At 39.9% G+C, this 21,296-nt stretch overlaps 1 protein-coding gene across 10 annotated transcripts; it reads left to right on the top strand.

Moving 5' to 3' along the window:
• The first annotated feature begins 576 nt into the window (after window positions 1-576).
• ELOC (elongin C) lies at window positions 577-20,613 on the top strand. Of its 10 annotated transcripts, XM_069600320.1 has the most exons (5): window positions 6,126-7,398; window positions 7,852-7,992; window positions 11,854-11,907; window positions 13,939-14,082; window positions 20,379-20,613. In XM_069600320.1, the coding sequence occupies exons 3-5, from the start codon at window positions 11,904-11,906 to the stop codon at window positions 20,567-20,569; spliced, it is 339 nt and encodes a 112-aa protein (XP_069456421.1). In that variant the 5' UTR covers window positions 6,126-7,398; window positions 7,852-7,992; window positions 11,854-11,903; the 3' UTR covers window positions 20,570-20,613. The 10 variants fall into 10 exon arrangements, with proteins under 10 accessions (XP_069456417.1, XP_069456416.1, XP_069456425.1 ...); XM_069600316.1 differs by lacking the exons at window positions 6,126-7,398; window positions 7,852-7,992 and adding an exon at window positions 577-1,612; XM_069600315.1 differs by lacking the exons at window positions 6,126-7,398; window positions 7,852-7,992 and adding an exon at window positions 1,592-1,786.
• Window positions 20,614-21,296: the final 683 nt, after the last annotated feature.

The following is a 21,296-nucleotide window of genomic DNA, read 5'->3' as shown; positions in this document are numbered from 1 at the left end:
AGTATAACCAAAAAACCTTAATCATTTTTGCAAAGGCTTGGAAAAATTAACCCCTAACAGTCTGTCTGGTTTTGCTGTTGAAACACTTTTTAATCTGCCAAATGAACTAAACGTGTCTTTCAGGCAAAAGTCACTAATTAGGTCAACAAACTCTGGGTCACCTGTGTTTTCCTTTTGTGGACATCATTACACAACAGTTCTATTTGAGCAACTTGCAATGGTGAGAGTCTCGGCCCTACATTCTTTTCATGCCTCAGTCCGGTAAACAGAGGGTGAACTTTATTTAGCTGTTTCACTTTTCCTGGAAGGGTGCCTAAATTTCACCACAGGAAAGCACGTAAAGGCAGCTCTGACTTATGATAGTTCAATTTATAATTTCTTGACTTTATGATGGTGCAAAAGCTGTTAAGATTCAGAAGAAAACATACACAATTTGGAATCTTAATCTTTTCCTGGGCTAAATGCAGTATGAAAGATGGAGTATAATACTCTCTCCTCGGCTTTGAAGCTTCTAATCACTTACCCAATCAGGAGGGTAAACCACCTATACACTTAGAATCATTGTTTTTCACTTTCAGTACAGTAATCAATAAACTACCTGAGATAATCAACACTCCATTGTAAAATAAGTTTTGTATTTGATGATCTCTGCCCAACTGCAGGCTGATGTAAGTATTCTGAGCACACTCTAAGGTAAGCTAGGCTAAATTGTGTTGAACAGGTTACGTCTATCCAGTGCATTTTCAACTGATATTTTCAACTTCCCATGAGTTCTCAGGATAGAACCCCATCTTAAGTGGAGGTAAGATCTGTAAAAAGGATAGGCAGATGGGAGGAGTGGGGAGATAGTGCGCCGAGGAGACAGCGGGAGAGACAGCAGAGGAAGGAGGGGAAGAGGGGGCGTGCAGTGACAAAGATGGTGTCAGAATTGAGTACCGGTGGCCGCAGTTTCCGTGAATGACTGGCTGGGAGGGAGACAGGAGATGGGGTGAAGGCCTCCGAGTGGGGGTGGGGGGCGTGGTTGCTTTCAGTAAACACTACAAAGTACCGGGAAGAGAGGAAATGAGAACAGCGATTTCGCGAGCTGCCGAGATGCTCTTCAATAGGCTCTGCAACTTTTCACAAAAGACAGAAACTGCTTCATAAAGAGCACGATCTTGTTAGCATAGAAACCGCACCCCTACTTTCCGCCCCTTCTTCTGCGGACGCCTGCTACCTCTAGGCTACCTACCGCAAAGAAGCGGTAGGGACAACCTCCAAAATTACCAGACTCGGCGTGAGTCTTACAAGTTCCTACAAGTTCCAGGTTGCAGCGCTGACTCCGCCTAACACGTCAGTACCCGCCAGAGAAACTACAAATCCCAGGATGCAATGCTGCCTCGGACCCCCGACCTCCTCCACTCCCAGCACCGCTTCAAGGATGAGGTCCCTTCGGAAATCAGATTAGGGTCGGCGCTGCATGCTGGGAATAAAAGAGCCAAGATAGGATTGGCTGAGATTTTTCCCGGCACCGCCGTCCTCGTAGGCTGGCCCGTGGAAGAAGGGAGGGGACACTGCGCACTTCCTGTAGACGCCTGCAAGCAACGGCCTCGGCGCGTCTCCGCCTCACCAGGTACTAATCTCCCGCGCGTAGAAGGCATCTGTGACCCAGCGGAAGTGATTCCTCTTGCTGCCCCGGAACCCACGGCGGCAGGCAGCTGGGGGTGGGGGGGGTGGCCGTGGTGTAGGGGCTGTAGCTGTGCGCGGGGACCGGGTGCGGTGCCTGCGGTTGCTGCGGAGCTGACGAGTGAGTCTCGGGCTGGGGTGGGAACGGAGCTCTGGGCCCGCGTAGGGGACGAGGGAGGCTCGTACTGGGTTCTCTCGCCATCCCACTTCCCACCCCTTCCCATTTGGGCGGGGAAGGAACGGAAGCTTAGCCTTCCCCTGCCGCTTCGGCTCCTGGTTTGGGGGAGGGGAGAGGAGGGTGGCGGGACGTTCCCTGGCGCCGCTCGGTGGGCTTGGAAAAGGGAGGAAGGAGGGGCGGTGGCTGGCGAGACTGGGCCTCTTCGGGGTTGAACGCGAGGAGGGTGGAGTTAGGAGCATGGCAGCCCTGTCGCTTTTCCTTTTTTGCTTTCTTCGGGTGCACTCAGGTTCGTCCTTTCCTTGGAGTCGGTCCCCAGTCACAGAAGAGGGCCCTCGCTCTTTCCTGTAGCGGGACCCCGAGAACTTTACTTTCGGGCCAACTTGTTGGGTTATCTTTGCCCGACTTGGTGGTTTGGGTCTGTCGAGCATCTGCCGCCCAGTCTCATCTGATGGAGGCGTCTAGTGTCAAGTACGGTGGCCATTAAGTTTCTCCTGTGGACCTCTTTAGTATAGTTTATGGAGTTCGAGTTATTAATCCGAGCATTTCTATTCTGCGTCGCCTTCAGTATAGAAAAAACCGAAATCCTTTAGAGTTTTAAAACCTTATTTTCAAACTGCCAAATTTGCTTTTTGATCGCCAGGTAGTTTTCCTGTTTTGTTTAGTGGACTAAAATGAGACCTCTCCGATCTCGTTTACATTGTAGTTGTGGTATAATTCATGATGTTGAAACATCACTGTTCACACGTTGATTCATTCATTTCGGAGATACAATGGCAAAGAGACAACTATGGCCCCTGTCATCGTGGATATTAAGTGCTTATTGCCAGTGATGATTTTGGCCTCATAATTTTTAAATGACTGTCCTTTTTTCCTTAAGTATGAAATCGACCTAATAACCAATAGCTACCATTCCAAGGTTTCAGTTCAGTTCAGTTCAGTCGCTCAGTCGTGTCCGACTCTTTGCGACCCCATGAATCGCAGCATGCCAGGCCTCCCTGTCCATCACCAAATGCCGGAGTTCACTCAGACTCTAGCGTAAATTTATTTCAAATGGAAGATGCTAGTTTCATTTCATTATAGTAATTCTGTAATATGATTAGGCAATAGTTTGTAGTCAGAAGTTAGAGTCAGTTCTGTATATCAAGTTCTAACGTAGTATTTGTATCCTATAAATTGTGGGTTTTTGGATATTTTTTTTTTTTTGTAGATTTTTCAGTATTAGAAAATAACCTGAAAAGTCTTTGTATTTACACTGGTGTGTGTTAATGCATTTTAGCTAACCCGTCCTAAATGTTTACTGTTCCATTATTAAATAAGATCAGAAAAATCTCTTCAGTGATTTCAAGCTTTAGTGGTTAAGAAAACTATACTGCCATTCACTCAAATATTTATTGAGCATCTTCATCTTCTGTATGTTAGGCACTATATATGAAGCCTGCCCTCTTGGAGCTTGAGGGAAAAGACTGTACATTAAGTAAGCAAATATAGTTTCAGATGGCGATAAGTGTAAAGAGAATATAACTAGATTTAGAGTTAGATTAAGTTAGGGTGACTAGGGTGGGAGTGTGTAATTTTGAAAGAGAAGTGCTCGAGGAAGACCCACTTCTCTGAAGACTTAATGTTTTGCCTGGAGACCAAAATAACGAAGATCTGAAGGAAGAGTTTTTGAGAGAGCAGTAACTGCAAATGCATAGACCTTAAGAGAAATGAACTTGACCCATTACAATACTTAGAAGGTCAGTGTGGCTGGAGCATAAGGAAGAGTGATGGGAGATGAGAACAAAATGGTTAGCAAGCAGTAAATGAAATGGAACTTTATTGTCTTTGTTCTGTTTGTAATGAGAAGCCATTAGAGGATTTTGTGTAGGGGAATGCTTTTGATGACTAACTGCTGAGTGGCAAACTGAGTTGGAGGAAAGTGGAGAAACCAGCTCCTAAGGCAACTTGTAGTAGTTCAGTTGAGCTGTGGTAGCTTGAACTAGAGATGTAGAGTTGGAAGTGAGAAGCGGTCTGATTCGGAGTATAATTTGGAGCTGGAGCCAAATGGGTCTTACTAACCCCAGGACAAAAAATCTGGAAGAATCACCTTGTTTTGCCCAAACATCTGTGTGAACAGTAGCACCATCTCCTGGAATGAGGAAGACTGGGGAGGGTGCACTGGCTTCTAAGGAACAAAGTAGGAGTTCTGTACACAGTGTACTAAATTTGATAATTTTATACAGTTCAGAATATGTGCCGTAGTGGGCAGTAGGATACTCCTACTGTTGCTCAGAGCAGAAGTCAGGCTCGAGAGATAATCCTGGAGTCGTGTTTCATAGGTGGTACTTAAAACTATAGACCAGAGGACATCAAGAGTTTTGATGCAGAAGAGGACAGATGGCTGGGAAGGGAGCACTCTAGTCAGAGGAGCAGTGATGGGAACTGAAGGGCCAGGATGGTGTGGCATCTGTAATGCTAATGGAAGAAAAGAGGTTGGAGTCAACTATAAAAGAGTAAGATGAGGATTAAAAATTGACCTAGTGACTGAGTAGTTGAAATTTGACAAGAGCACTTTGATTGGACTAGTAGTCTAAAAAGACTGATTATTGTGGGTTATGGATGATGGGTGGTCCTGATGACGTTACAGCATTTGATGTGTTGATGGAAATAGGGGTGGAGCAAAGTTCTTGGATCACTGTGGTAGGAAGGATGATTTTTAATGCAGCTTTTGAAACAGGAAGATGGACAGCGTATATGGTATGCAGGCAGGATGAAGGTGGAAAAGACAAGGCATTTGGAGTGATTTGTTCTGTTTTCTTGGTGAAATAAGTGAAGTTGTTAGGGTAGGGAGGAGGGGAGTCTGGGAGGTTTAAGAGAAGCTGTAAATTTTCTGAGTAGGAAAGCCAGTTAACTAGTTAGTTAAGGGGATCACTGTGATACCAAGTCCCTGTTCAAAGTGTGTCGCCATAGATTTAAAATAGAGACCAGTCAAAATGGTTGTGACTTTTCTTTAACCAGTTCAGCTTTTTATTTGAGGCCTGAGCTGGGTGGAGAGTTGGGTTTGCCCAGGATTGGGATTGAGGTGGGTTAGCTGCATCAGAGGAGGGGCAGGGAGTTAAGGAGTATAAAGACTGGGAGGTGTGTATGGTGCCAGTTTTTATAGTGCATAGAATGTATAATTGTTGTTGTTTAGTCATTATGTTGTGTCCCACTCTTTGGGACCCTATGGACTGTACCCTGCCAGGCTCCTCTGTCCTTGGGATTTCCCAGGCAAAAATACTGGAGTGGGTTATCATTCCCTTCTCCAGGGGATCTTCCCAACCCAAGGATCGAACCCGTGTCTCCAGTATTGGCAGACTGATTCTTTACCACTAAGCCACCAGGGAAGCCCTTTTCTCTTGCGTTTTAGACTTAAGACAAAGGAGTTTGGACATCATTGCCTGAGAGGGAGGTTAAGTTGGTTACAGGGTGTGGCAGACAGGACAGCCTCAGTGGAACACACAGCACTCTGGAGCTCTTGAGTTCTGTGCTGTGTGGGAGCCACTCTGTTTAACAAAAATGAGAAATTGGGAATTATGGGCACTTGTAGAGGGAGGGTGAATTTCAGATGGATTCAGTCATAAAATAGTAGAGCTGAAAGGGACTTTAGACACAGTTTAGTCCAGTTTCCTCATTTGGGAGATGAAGAAACAGAAGTCTTATTACTTAAACCTATCTGAGTCTCAAGATAGAAAAAAAAATTTTTTTTAATGTTTCAGCTGTGTTGGGTGGCCTGTGGGATCTTAGTTCCTTGACCAGGGCTTGAACCCATGTCTTCTGCATTGGAAGCTCAGAGTCTTAACCACTGGACCACCAGGGAAGTCCCAGAATGAGAATTTTATATCATCCTGAGACATAAATTCAGCAACACTATAAGCACATTCTAGGCAAAATATTCTAATGTCTTTTTACAAACTAGAATTATGTTACTTCTGTCAATTTGTATTAATGGCCAGAGCCTCTATAATAACATTAGATAATTTTTGGTTAATGTAATTTACTTCATTTTTCAAATTAATCATATTATTACATATTATTGTTAAGAACAAATAATCAGGCTGACTGACCATTGTTTGCTTCAAAAGCAGCTTAGTTCCACATACTTGTTTCTTTCTAAAAAACCAATTTTAAATTCTAGTTTTCTAAACAGAAATAACTAGTACTTTCAGACATGTATTTCAGTGCTCTTTAAAAAAAAAAATTGAAGTGTCATTGACCTACAGTAATACATTAGTTTCAGATGTACAGCGTGTGCTGTGCTTAGTCGCTTAGTTGTGTCCAACTGATTGTGACCCCATGGACTGTAGCCCACCAGGCTCCTCCAGGCAAGAATCCTGGAGTGGGTTACCATGCCCTCCTCCAGGAGATCTTCCCTACCCAGGGATCAAACCCAGGTCTCCCACATTGCAGGCGGATTCTTTACTGTCTGAGCCACCAGGGGTGATTCAGTATTTCTGTACACTACGAAATGATCACCCCGATAAGTCTAGTGCCATCTGTTACTATACAAAGACGTTACAATATTTGACTGTATTCCCCATGCTTTACGTTTTATCCACGTTTCATGACTCCTAACTGGAAGTTTGTTACCTCTTTTTTTTTTTTTTTAATTGAAGGATCATTGCTTTACAGAATTTTGTTGGTTTCTGCCAAATATCGACATGAATCAGCCATAGGTATACGTATGTCCCTGCCAAGTTTTGTACCTCTTAATCTCTCTCGTCTGTTTGCCTCATTCCTCCACCCAGTTCCTGTGTGGCAACCACTGGTTTGTTCTGTGAGTCTGGCTCTGTTCTGTTATGTTTGCTCACTCATTTTGGCGTTTAGATTCCACATGTAAGTGAGATCGTGCAGTTTTTGTCTTTCACTCTCTGACTTATTTTACTTAGCGTGATATCCGTGTTGTCGCAGATGGCAAGATCTCATTCTTCTCATGACTGAGTAGTACTCTTTTGTACGAGTGATCTTGTATTGTGTATGGCCCGTCTTTATCCTCTGTTGATGGGCACTTAGATTGCTTCCATATCTTGACTATTGTAAATAATGCTAAAATGAATGCAGGGGTGCATGCATTTTTTTTTGAATTAGCATTTTTGTTGACTTTAGAAAAAATCTGCGGAAGTGGAATTCTGGATCTATGGTAGTGCTATTTTTAATTTTTTGAGGAACTTCCATGCTATTTTCCGTAGCGGCTGCATCAATTGACAGTCCTACCAACACTGTGTAAGGGTTCCCTTTTCTCCACATCCTTGCCAGTGCTTATTATTTATTCATTGTCAAAAATGATGATAGCCATTCTGCTGCTGCTGCTGCTAAGTCACTTCAGTTGTGTCCGACTCTGTGCGACCCCAGAGACGGTAGCCCACCAGGCTCCGCCATCCCTGGGATTCTCCAGGCAAGAACACTGGAGTGGGTTGCCATTTCCTTCTGCATGCATGAAAGTGAAAAGTGAAAGTGAAATCACTGAGTGGTGTCCAACTCTCAGCGACCCCATGGACTACAGCACACCAGGCTCCTCCATCCATGGGATTTTCCAGGCAAGAGTACTGGAATGGGGTGCCATTGCCTTCTGATAGCCATTCTGACAGGTCTCAAATGGTATCTTATGGTTTCAATTTGCATTTCCCTGGTGATTTTTGATGTTGAGCATCTTTTCATGTATTTTTTGGTTATCTGTGTGTCTTCATTGGGAAAATGTCTATTCTGGTTCTCTTCCATTTTTCAGTTTGGTTGGTTGGGGGGTTTTGATTTTGAGTTGTATGAATTCTTTAAATATTGGGTTGGCCAAAAAGTTCATTCTGGTTTTTCCATACGATGTTAACGAACTTTTTTGTTGTTGTTCAGTCCTCCTCTTTTCGACCTCAAGGACTGCAGCACATCAGGCTTCCCTGTCCTTCACTATCTCCCAGAATTTGCTCAAACTCATGTCCATTGAGTTGATGATGCCATCCAATCATCTCATCCTCTGTCACCCTCTTCTCCTGCTCCAGCCTTTCCCAGCATCCGGGTCTTTTCCAGGGAGTTGACTCTGCGTCCGGTGGCCCAAGTATTGGAGCTTCAGCTTTGGCCAACCCTGTATTTGGGGTATTAACCCCTTAGCAGACATACTGTTTGCAAACTTCTCCCATTCAGTAGGTGGCCTTTTAATTATGTTGACAGTTTCATTTGTTTTGCACAAGCTTTTTCTTTAATGAGATGTAGTCCCATTTGTTTACTTTTGCTTTGTTTTCCTTGCCTGAGGAGACATATCCCCCAAAATACTGCTAAGACCAGTGTCAAGGAATGTACTGCCTATGTTTTTTTCTAGGAGTTTTATGATTCAGGTCTTACGTTTAAGTATTTAATACACTTTGGAGTTTATTTTTGTATATGATATCAGAAAGTTCAGTTTTGTTTCTTTTGAATATAAGCTGCCCAGTTTTCCCAACATCATTTATTGAAGAGGCTGTCTTTTTCTCATTGAATATTTTTGCTGCTTTTAACATAGATGAATTGATCATGTGACTGTGGTCTCATTTCTGGGCTCTCTGTTCTGCCATTAGTCTATGAGACTGTTTTTATATACTGTTGGGATTACTGTAGTTTGTAGTATAGAGAAGGAAATGGCAGCCCACTCCAGTATTCTTGCCTGAGGAAGCCCATGGACAGAAGAGCCTGACGGGCTCCAGTCCATGGGGTCACAAAGAGTCAGACACAAGTGAGCAACTAGGCATAGCATAGCATGCCTTCTGCATCATACAGGTAAGACTCCATTTATCACTGAGTGATTAAACAGCAGCACAGCAGCTTGCAGTGTAGTTTAAAATTAGGGAACATGTTACCTCTGACTCTGTTTTCTTTCTCAGAATTGTTCTGGCTATTCAGGGCCATTTTTATATATTTTCCTGCAGAAAACATGAGTTTAATAGGTGAGAAATCATTTATTTTGCATAAATGACATAAAACTCTGCCTATCATTCTTATCTGCTTTTAAAAAAATTAAGTTTTATCTTAGTGGTATTTCCATGTTATTACATACATGTATTTAACTTAATCCTTTTCACCACCCCAGAATATTTCATAAGTTTATACTATTTTTGTTTATATTACCCATTTCCCCTCCCATTCAAATCATGGTTCTTAGCAAGTTTTAATGTTTTAGTTTTCATGTTGCGTTTGGAACCAAACATTTTTATAGGGGTCTGTGAGCTATTTGTATTTTTTCCTTCTGATATGTTTCTAGAGTTCAGTGGGTGTTTAACATTTGGTTCTTTAATCGCTATTGTATTCTTATGAGTAATGGCTTAGACATCTACAGAGCTGTAGATTTGCAGCTGTTGCTCTCATCTAGTTAGCTGATCCAAGCAAGTCAGCTGAAAAACTGTTAGAACTAGTAAGAGAGTTCGGTGAAGATGATGGAATACAAGATCAACTTACCGAATTTAAACGGTTTTCTTTAAAACACCAGCAATAGCCTTTCAGAAGTATAGTATAAAACAGATCTCATTCATAATGGGAAAGTACTAAAAGGAGACCTAGCAGGAAGGTAGACAAAAGTAGACCTAACACATTCTGAGTGTGTAATCACAAATGGGGACTTGCCCAGCTCTTTAGCAAAAGCATGTTTATCACACTGTTGTAGTTAAAACAGTGGGGATATTGGTCAGGTATAAACAAGATTGATGGAACAGAATACAATCTAGAAATCTGTGTAATATAGTATATGATAGTAATATAGTAGTAATATAGTGTATGTAGTAATACAGTGTATGATAAAGGTAACATTTCAAATAAGGGAGGGGCTGTTAAAAGATCTTTTTGGTGTTCAGTGACGCTAGGCTGAAAACTGACTTCAGTATAGGCCTTAGGCTCACCAGAATTTCTGTTTTTTACCAAAACATTAAAAAAAAATGCAAAGAGTAATTTTAAATATGATACTCTAAAAGCACAATGGCATCAAGCCTTTGTTCATGTCTTCTGCCTAGAACTATTCTCAACCCGCTGTTCAACCACTTCCTTTTACCTACCTAATTCCTATTTTGAAAACTTGCTCAGTTACAGAGTAAATGTTCACACTGAGCTTTTGTAACCCCAAACTTACATTTATATTGATTATCTGTGGGTTAAGTCCAAATTTAATCATTTCAATTATTTTAACTTCATAGGTATCAGAGTCTACTCTTGTTGATGTTGATTTACTCTTTGTTAGTCATGGGGAGCTCCCTTTCCCACTCAACCTTTAACCCTTGTATAAATTATGGAATTTATTTATACTTTATTAAGAAGTCCGTAGAAAAACTGTTGCTACCCAGAAGGCTTCCAAGGTGTGACTTTTCATGGTTGCTTAGCTACTGCTAGTTAAATAAACATCCTGAAGGTTTTACTCTGGAGATTTTTTAAAGAAAAGTTAGCACTTGAAATTCTACCTTTTCTAGCATTTTTTCCTATTTTGTGTGTGTGTGTGTGTGTTTGTTTTTTAGGACGAGTACAAACCAGTATGAACAAAAGAAACTAATAGTGACTGAAAAATTCTTTAAATTGCTTACTATTATTACCATAAAATGACATAGTACTGGTTTTAAATTTTTAATAACTATCTAAGGATTTATATCGGCACCTCTCAGCAGTAGTCGAAAAGAAGTTTTAACAGAAGCCAGACTTTATTACCATGGCTTTATGGAGTAATGGAAGGGAATATGGGCTCTAAAGCAAACCTATCTAGGTTCAAATTCTTATGTTGCCACTTAAGCTGTGGAAGCCTTTTAGTGTTTCCTAGTCTCTACAATGGCAATGACAGTTTTCCTGTGGAAGTATTATTTTAAAATAAGATAATGTATGCAAGGCATTTAGTGCAGTATTTATACTCATTAGACCCTCAACTTGGTAATAATGTTATATTGCCTGCTTTAGACATGGCCCTTTAAATATCTCCCTCCATTCTTGGAGAGGGTTCTAGACTAACATTTAATTTTTACTCCTACTCTGTCACTACCTGGAACGAATCATTAAGCCTCGCTATACATCAATGGTATCATTTTTTAAGGTGAGGGATTACATAGGTTTAGGGCTTCCCTGGTGGCTCAGATGATAAAGAATCTGCTTGCAATGCAGGAGCCCCAGGTTTGATCCCTGGATTGGGAAGATACCCTGGAGAAGGGAATGGCTATCCACTCCAATATTCTTGCCAGGAGAATTCCATGGACAGAGTAGCCTGGAAGGCTACAGTCCATGGGGTTGCTAAGAATCAGACACAACTGAACAACTAACACTTTAACTTGACACAGGTTTATTGGTCAGGAATTTCTTAGAGAACAGGATAATTAGGATATGTTGTTTTCCTGGCAATGGCATAAAAATAATATTGGGACAAATAAAATCCTCCTTTGAAGAAATGCTGTTAAAATACAAATTGCTGAAAATATGAGCTCTTTTCCTTTAGCAGTCATTTCTTTTGTAAAATTTAAGATTCTCAAAAATTAATTTTTTTCCTTCATTGTTAAATCTCCAAACTTTAGTATCCTCTGTGCAGAATGGATGGAACATGTATTATAGCTGTGCACACTTACCTAAGAAGAGGGCATGCCTTATCTTTTTTATCCTCATGAAAGTCACATCCTTGGGTTGATCATGTTGTCATTCATTTAGCAAATACTTGCTTTAGTGTCTACCAGTGTCTCGCAGATAAAATATACAAAGATGATTAAAGCCAAGAGTCTCTTTCAAGTTCAGTTCAGCTCCTAATGAACAACATCTGTATTTTTAAACTGTTGTCAGAATAGTTACCTTAAAAGGGTAGGAGACAAATCTGTATTTAGAATTCCCTGTCCTGCAGGTGATCTTCTCTCAGATGTTCAGAAACTTGATACTCTTCCCTCTTGTGGTGACTGGGAAACTTACCTAGCTGAGAGAAACTGAGTCCTTGCACTTGTAACACTAAAGGATGTATTAAATAATAATGGGCGAAAACATGTTATTCTGGTATTGATCTCAATATAGCATTGTTATATTTTCAGGAAACTACTAAAGTTCCTGTGGACGCAAAGTAGAATTTCATAAGAGCATAATGGGTAAGTTATATAAAAGTAATTTTGTCACTCAATTAGTTGAAGCTTTCTTCTCAAAGATAGACCTTCAGAGTCGGTGAATGCAAATAAGAAAATAGAGTGGATTGAAAATTAGTTGTTTATATCAACAGCTATGTTTACTATATATTTCTGAAAGGCAGACCAGTAACATTATTGTGCCAGATTTAATTTGTGATTGCTAGTGAGTAATTGTTACTTAAGAAATTAGAAACTCTCCTAACAGACATTGAAAATGGTTTGTTTCATTTCCCAAAAAAAAACCAAAACCACTAAACATATAAATTTAAATACTTGATAATTATTTTTATCCTCAGAGGTTGGCAAAAACTGCTAAAAATCTGTATGCTTGAAGAGTTGAAGATTTAGAAGTTACTTACATTTTTGAGTCCCCCAGCTTTTTACTATGAAAAATTGTAGCAATAATACACTGTGTCCTTTACCAAGTAATGTTTTCCCATATTTGCTTTTCCTGTGTGTGTGTTTATATGCCCACATATACATGCAAAAACACACATAAGCCTTTTTGCCTGTATTATTTATTTAGTTGTACATGTAATACTAAAGGAGCCTCCCAGGTTGTTTAGTGGTAAAGAATCTGCCTGCCAGTGCAGGAGCTACAGGAGGCTCTGGTTCGATTCCTGGGTTGGGAAGATCCTCTGAAGTAGGAAATGACAACCCTCTGTAGTATCCTTGCCTGGAGAATTTCATGGACAGAGGAGCCTAGTGGGCTGCAGTCAGTGGGGTCACAGAGTTGGCCACAACTGAGCATGTAGCACGTAAAACTCTATACTAAATACTTAAGCATGCATCTCCTGATTCAGTCCATACTCAAAATTTCAGTTTCTTCAGTAGTGTTCTTCACAGTGGGTTTATTCTTTTTAAATCGAGGGTCCAGTCAAGGATTACTTCCTGTATTTATTTTATCTCTTTGTCTCCTTTAAATAACTTCCCTACTTTAGAGATTGGGTGAGGAGTGAAGTCTTTCCTGGCACATTTAAATTTAGATTTGTCTGAATGGTTCCTCCCAGTTAGATTCAGATTAAACAATTTTGGCAATGGTAGAACATAAGTAATTTTGATATTTATTAATCTCAGTTTTAGGAAGTTGTATTAACAGATGAATGAGTGAATGTATGTTTGTAATTAAACAGTGCTTCAGCTTCTGTACTTCTCACTAAGGCTTCCTGAGTTTTTAGAATAAGCCTTAAGATGTTTTCTTTCAAATATTGGTAATCATAAAAATTAAAATTCTGTGAATACAAACTTGTAAAGTTATGTATGTGAGAAAAAATTATAAATAGAAGTATAAAAGTACATAACATTGCACAAACTCCTCTGACTAAAGACAGCATGGCAGCAGTGGAGGTAGCTGCTAGCTACCTCACCTGTGCTTTGAAGTTTTAAAGATGATACTTGTCTATATTCATTACTTAAGTATTCATGCAATAATTTAAACTGAGCAGTAAAACGTCTTGATCATTTTTTTATGCATCAAGAGTAAAATGCTAAGTAAAGAAAGCCCTAATTTTGAGAATATGGGCTTGTCAGAAGTTGCACTCACACGGCGTACAAACATCTATTCCAAAACACAGTTTGCATTTTATTTTTAAAATGAGTATTTCAAGTGACAGGTTTAAAGTTTTACTATTTGAATGTTTTCTTTTAGTCTTAAATTTGAATGTGCTGCTATGTTCACAAATGGTTACTATTCCCTTGAAAATACAGGCACGTTTTCATCTGAAGTAAACATTCCTGGGAGTTCCTTGGTGGCCCAGTGGTTAGGACTCAGCACTTTTGGCTGCCGTGGCCCAGGTTCAATCCCTGGTTGGGGGACTGAGATCCCACAAACTGTGCAGCCAGAATATTTAGAGACTAGTTATACAAGAAGTTAAAAGCTTTAAAATCTTGGGAAATGGTCAAGGTCTGAGTTATTCAAATACTAACTTTGGTAAACCTGTTTGTTTTTAATCCATTTTGTGAGTCAGAAATCATTTTACTACTTACTTACTTTAGATGGAGAAGAGAAAACCTATGGTGGCTGTGAGGGCCCTGATGCCATGTATGTCAAATTGATATCTTCAGATGGTCATGAGTTTATTGTAAAGAGAGAACATGCGCTAACATCAGGAACAATAAAAGCCATGTTGAGTGGCCCAGGTAGGTACATTTCTTTATTTCCTCTTAATATATTGTATCTTCATTTTCAGTGTTTGATGAATGTGATTTAAGTTGAATTAAATAGACCATAACATTAAAAGAGAGAACAGTTCTAACATTAAAAGTTAGAACAGTAACTGTTCTAACATTAATTATTGCATGGTTATATTGCATCCCCTGGTGGCTCAGATGGTAAAGCATCTGCCTGCATTGCAGAAGACCCAGGTTCGATCCTTGGGTGGGGAGGATCCCCTGGAGAAGGGAATGGCAACCCACTCCAGTATTCTTGCCTAGAGAATTCCATGGACAGAGGAGTCTGGCAGGCTACAGTCCATGGGGTCGCAAAGAGTCGAGCATGATTGAGCAGCTAACACTTCCATTGTGTTGCATTGGGGGACAAAATGGCATCTGCTGTTTCCTGTTTTCAGTTATTGACTGCAGTTTTAATAAGTCCAGATTGATTATTTTGTAACAGGAAGGATCATTTCCCTATGTTAGTTTTCTGTGGTGAGTTCACCACAGAAAGACTATGGTAATTTGTGCTCCTGGTTACATGTGAAGTTTATATAAGTTACTGCCTCCCAAATATCTATTCTTAACATGTTACCTCAAGAAAGTTTTTCTTGAAGATTGGAATTTCTGCAGCATACAATAATTCTATGCTTAACTCTTAGAGGAAATGCTGAACTGTTTGCACTGTGGCTAAACCATTTTACATCCCTGCCAGCAGTGTATGAGGGTTCTACTTTCTCCACATCCTCTCTGACATTGATTATTTTCTATTTTTCTGATTCTAGCCATCTTAGTGAGTGTGAAGTGGTATCGCTTTAGATTGTCGTTTGGATTAGCAATTCCCTAATGACTAACGATGTCAAACATACCATTATGTGCTTTTTGGTCATTTGTATATCTTCTTTTGAGAAACATCTGTTCAATTCTGTTGCCCATTTCTTAATTGACTTGTATTTGTGAGTTGTTAAGAGTTCTCTATAAATTCGGGGGGGCTTCCCTGGTAGCTTAGCTAATAAAGGATCAGCCTGCAATGCAGGAGACCTCTGTTCGATTCCTGAGTCAGGAAGATCCCCTGGGAAAGGGATAAGCTACCCACTCCAGTATTCTTGGGCTTCCCTGGTGGCTTAATTGGTAAAGAATCCAGCTGCAGTGCGGGAGACCTAGGTTCGATCCCTGGGTTGGGAAGATCCCCTGGAGGAGGGCATGGCAACCTACTCCAGTATTCCTGCCTGGAGAAGCCCCACCGACAGAGGAGCCTGGTGGGCTACAGTCCGTGGGATCCCAAAGAGTTGGATACGACTGAGCAACTAAACGGAGAAGGCAATGGCACCCCACTCCAGTACTCTTACCTGGAAAATCCTATGGATGGAGGAGCCTGGTAGGCTGCTGTCCATGGGGTTGCGAAGAGTGGGACACAACTGAGCGACTTCACTTTCACTTTTCACTTTCATGCATTGAAGAAGGAAATGGCAGCCCACTCCAGCGTTCTTGCCTGGAGAATCCCAGGGACGGGGGAGCCTTGTGGGCTGTCATCTATGGGGTCGCACAGAGTTGGACACGACTGAAGCAACTTAGCAGCAGCAGCAGCAGAGCAACTAAACACAGCACATAAATTCTGGACACTAGACCCTTACTAGATACATAATTTGCAAATATTTTCTGTATTCTGTAGGCTGTGTTTTTTCTTGATAGTATCTTTTTTTGAGAGGATTGCGGCATTGGATCTTTTTGCAGCACATGGAATCTTCATTGCGTCATGTGAGATCTTTTGTAGTAGCACAGACTCTCTAGTTGTGGCATGTGGACTTAGTAGACTCGGTCTTTGTGGCGCTTAGGCTGTGAGATCTTAGTTCCCCAATCAGGAAATGAACCCTCATCCCCTGCATTGCAAGGCAGATTCTTTTTTTTTTTCTCTCTTTCTTTTAAACTTAAAATTTGTATTGGTGTATAGCCAATTAACAAACAATGTTGTGATCATTTCAGGTGAACAGCAAAGGAACTCAGTCATACATTTGCATGTATACATTCTCCCCCAAACTTCCTTTTCATCCAAGTTGGCAAGGCAGAGTCTTACCCACTGGACCACCAGGACAGTCCTTTGATAGTGTCTTTTGATGTACTAAACCTTTTTTATTTTGATGAAGTCCAATTTATTTTCTCTCTTGTTGTTTGTGATTTATGAGTCCTGTCTAAAAATCCATTGCCAAATTCAGTGTCATGAAGATTTACCCTTATGTTTTCTTATGAGTTCTATAGTTTAAGCTCTAACATTTAGGTCCTTGATATTGTTAATATTTTATATAGTGTGAATCAGCTTCATTCTTTTGCTTGTGGACATCCCAGTACTATTTGTTGACGAGACCATACTTTACTCCGCTGAATGGTCTTGGCGTCCTTGTTGATACCAGTTGACTGCAAGCGTGTAGGTTTATTTCTGGACTCTCAATTCTTTCCTGTTGGTATATGTATCTATCATTATACTGGTATAGCGCTGTTTTGATTTCTGCAGCTTTGTAGTAAGTTTTGAAATTAGGAAGTGTTAGGCCCCTAACTTTTTTTTTTTTTTTTTCAAAATTGTTTTGGCTATTTGGGATCCTTTGCGATCCCTTTTTTATATTTTTTACTATGGAAATTTTAAAACATAACCCAGATGTAGAGAAAATAGCATAACATACCTTCCTGTACCCATCAACCAGCTTCGGTAGTTATCAGTATTTTGCCAATCTCGTTTCATCTATTCTTTTTTCTAAGAGTATTTCAAGCAAACTCCTGACAATGCCATTTCACTTGCAGAAATCTATGATTGTTCTCCTGCAAACTTTTTTTTTCTTCCCTTGTCTTACTAAAGACAAGGTTGTTTGTATAATGTCAACATCCAGATTAGACTTAAGTCATGTTTCATCTTGAAAACTCATAATTAGAACTCTGGAGGCTTGATTAAAATCCAGTTCATCTCTCTAACAAGAGTACTTTATAGGTAGAACTCTTGTATTCCTGTTGTATTGTGTCTTTTAGCAATGCCAAGACTGGTTAGTGGGTTCCAGAGTTATTAAGCTGATTGGTCCATGAGCAGTTCCCCAGTCAGTCTTTCATATAATAGTTTCAGCATTCACTGGGGCTATTGCTGAAATTTACTTCATTCAGAATTATAACACAGGGATTTTCTAATTCTGTCATTTCTTCTGCATTTATTACTTAGAATTCTCCAATAAAGAACTCTTTGGTTACCCTGAAATACAATCTGTCCAGGGGGTGGGAGCGGCAGCAGAGGATAAACACTTGATTTTTTTTCCCTTGTAATTTTTCAGAGTAGCAAATTGGTTCTCCAGCATCTTCCAATAGTAAAGAATATTTGTTTTGTTTGTATGTATACATATATATTGGATATTTTTCAGTCCTGTGCAGTCATTTTCGCTGATGTTCAGATTGCTCCATTTGCTCCATTTTTACGCCAGAGGGGGCACATCAAGTTGGCTTCTGCATCCTTACGGCGTGGCTTTATTAGTCTTGGATATCTACTGCTTTCTGTAATAACAAAAGTTCTCAGGTTCATTTTGTATGTTATTTCTCAATCCTGAAAACAACTTTTTCTAAAGAGCCCGGATTTTTTTGTTTTTGGTTGGTTCGGTTTTTTTTTGGTTTTTTTTTTGTTTGTTTTTTTTTAAGTGAAAAATGGTACTTAGAGACCCCTCTCTGGGTGCTAGCAGCACTCGTTGCTCCTGAGTTGAATTGCTTTAGACTTTTCTACTAGACAGAACTAGGATGTACTTGAGGGGGGAAATTCATGAATGCCAACAAAATCTTAGTTAAAACTTAAGATTAGAGAATGTTGGCTTCTTTTATAGGCCTGATCTCCTTTAACTCAAAACCAACTTTCATGTAAACATTAGTTTATGTGAAAAGGAATGTAATACTGATACATGCACCTTCAAAACATTATACTAAGTGAAAGAAGCCAGACATGAAAGATCAAAAATTGTATAATTCCACTTGTATGAAATATCCAGTATAGATGATTTCATAGAGACAGAAAGTGAATCGGTGTTTTCCAGAGACTGGGGGTCGGGGGGGGTGGGAAATAATTGCTTAAAGGGTGTATGCATGTGTGCTCACTTGCTCAGTCGTGTCCCACTCTTTGTACCCCATAGATCATAGCCCAGCAGGCTTCTCTGTCCATGAGGTTTTTCAGGCAAGAATACTGGAATGGGTTGCCATTCCTACACCAGGGGATCTTCCCAACCCAGGGATTGAACCTGGGACTCACACACTGGCTGGAGAATTTACTGCCACCTGGGAAGCCCTGCTTAAAGGGAGGGTACAAGGTTTTCCCTGGGGCGACAAAAATGTTTTGGAACCAGATAGGAGTGGATGGCTGCTCAGCACTGTGAATGTACACTGAATTACACATCTTAGATGGGGACTTTTATGTTATGTGCATTTCACCTCAAAAAAAAGCACTAATGTTGATCTAGTGTCAAAGGCTTAACAACTGCCTGTTGGTAATATTTCATGCATATGTTCAAGCAGGAGAGTTGTAGTTATTGGGAAACAAAAGCTAACTTCATTGCTATGAATTATTTGTTGACTCCTCTCCTTTTTCCTCATCCCAGCCTACCGCTAACCAATAGACATTAATAGAAAACTTTAAAATACTCTTTTCTCAGAAAGTACATTTTTCTGTCTTTTTTTATTCAGTGCACAGTGCTAATGCTAGACGGTCAAGAAAATATTTTATCCCAATAGTAAAAGCTAAATTATCTTAAGTTTGTATAGCTAAAGAAATTTTTAGAGATCACTAAAAAGAGTTTATGAGCTATTATTAAAGAGAAATATAATGGCTTATGAGATCTCATTAACATGATCATGTTTTTAAAAACTAAAGAGGAAAACAGTGGATTTACTTCCTTGAAAAGATTTTTCTTAATTAGTGTTTCACTTACTGTTTATATTTACATGGCAACATAGCACAGAGCTCCTGATTATCCATAAATACTCGATTCCCTAGACTAGTGGTCCCCAACCTTTTTGTCACCAGGGACCAGTTTTGTGAAAGACAGTTTTTCCACAAACTTGGGGTCTGGGGTGGGGGAGTGGTTTGCGTATGATTTGTGCATTACATTTAATATGCTCTTTATTTCTATTATTATTGCATCAGTTCCCCCTCAGATCATCAGGAATCAGCTCCTGGAGGTTGGGGACTCTTGACCTAGACTAAATCCTCTTAATAAAGTTTTTTTTTATGTTTCTGCTCAGAAATCAGAGCTAGCTACTTCATTTGATGCAAGTTGGGTTTATCCTTTTCTGCACTGTATTAGTCTGCCATAGCAAAATATCAGTGACTGGACGATTTAAACAGAAATTTAGTTTCCCCCAGTTCCAAAGGATGGGAATAAAGATTTGGCAGGGTTGGTTTCTTCTGGGGCCTCCCTCCTTGCCTTATAGACAGCTGTCTTCTCCCTGTCTTCACGTTGTTGTCTAACCTCTGTGTGTCTGCAACCTAACCTCCTGTTCTGATAAGTGAAAGTTGCTCAGTCGTGTCTGACTCTTTGCGACCCCATGGACTGTAGCTTGCCAGGCTCCTCTGTCCATGGAATTCTCCAGGCAAGAATACTGGAGTGGGTAGCCATTCCCTTCTCCAGGGGATCATCCCAACCCAGGGGTTGAACCCAGGTCTCCCGCATTGCAGGTGGATTCTTTGGACTATAAGTATATATTTTACTTTATAAGATAGTGTCGTACTGGTTTCCGAAGAGGTTGTACTGTTTTACATTCTATCTGGCAATGTCTGTAGAGTTTAAGTTTCTTGCCATATTTTATTTTGGGGAATTTTAATTTACTTTATCTCTTTCTCCGTATGTGTACATGTGCATGCTCAGTCATCTCTGACTCTTTGCAACCCTACGGACTGTAGCCTGCCAGGCTGCCCTGTCCATAGTGTTTTCCAGGCAAGAATACTAGAGTGGGTTGCTATTTCTTACTCCATTCTCCAAATGACTGGAGGTTTCTTGGTTTGTTTTATTGGATTAGCACTTTGATGATAAAGTTATGAATTTTCAAAGAGGCAAAATTCTCTTTGCAGATGAACAAGGTGGAAGTCTCAAGTCAAAACATGACATGAAAAGTTCTGATAAGGATACCAGTGAAGTTGGTCCAGGGCCTTAAATGCTTGTCTCCAGATATAGTCCCATTTGGAAGTATTGGGAGTTAGGAATTTTGGAGGAACATAGGAATTTGGAGGAAAACACAGTTCACCTCATATATCACAAATTCCTTTTCTTTTCCAGGTCAGTTTGCTGAGAATGAAACTAATGAAGTCAATTTTAGAGAGATCCCTTCACATGTGCTATCGAAAGTATGCATGTATTTTACCTACAAGGTTCGCTACACTAACAGCTCCACGGAGATTCCCGAATTCCCAATTGCACCTGAAATTGCACTGGAACTGCTGATGGCTGCAAACTTCCTAGATTGTTAAATAAAATAAATTATAATAAACTGTTAACTCTTTTCAGTATTTAATACCTGTAGTTCAGTTAGTAATTTTTTCATATATAGCATGTTGCCTGTGTGCAGTTGAACTTTAAAGTTCATTGCAAAGCAGATTATCTTCTGTTCTTTTGCATAGCGATCGGAGTTGAAGTTTGTTTGCTATATCAACAAATTAAGGACATTTTCACAAATTGAGAAATAAAGAAATATACCAATTCGTAGGTGGTTTTGCCTTATCCTTTGGATGTGATTTTTTTTAATTAGAGAAGTGATGATACAGTAAATGCTGAAATTTAGGCATAAATTGAACACGTTCTACAGGTAAATAACGGGGCTTCATATTTTTATGTTTTTAGTGTTTTTTTTTAAAAAAACCTGTTCTGATCTTATAGCTGTCATTAGCATTACTAGAGTTATGCAATTGCATATAATTGCATTATAAACATGTTTATAACTTAGCCAAAATATTGATTTTTATAACTATCAAAGACATGAGTTGAAATTTCTTATGTGTCTTTTGATAAACTGCAGTATTATTTTAAGTGTATCTTGTCTTTTTGTTTATTGCTACAATTTAAGAACTTTATTTAAAATCAGTTTTGAAAGAATACTAGGTACAGCTTTTGGAGCAGGGACGTTTTGAACTGTAGCCACATGGTCAACAAGTAAATTACACGTGCATTTGGTTTCATGTACATTGTGCATTTTGGCCA

This window comes from Ovis canadensis, chromosome 9, assembly GCF_042477335.2.
Source record: "Ovis canadensis isolate MfBH-ARS-UI-01 breed Bighorn chromosome 9, ARS-UI_OviCan_v2, whole genome shotgun sequence".
In the NCBI taxonomy this organism is placed as follows: Eukaryota; Metazoa; Chordata; class Mammalia; order Artiodactyla; family Bovidae; genus Ovis; species Ovis canadensis.
This window is presented reverse-complemented; position numbering and strand designations above follow the sequence as displayed.

Coding starts and splice junctions, on each gene's coding strand:
- ELOC (XM_069600316.1), top strand. Junction 14,083..20,378: donor AGCCATGTTGAGTGGCCCAG/GTAGGTACATTT, acceptor TTTCTTTTCCAG/GTCAGTTTGCTGAGAATGAA.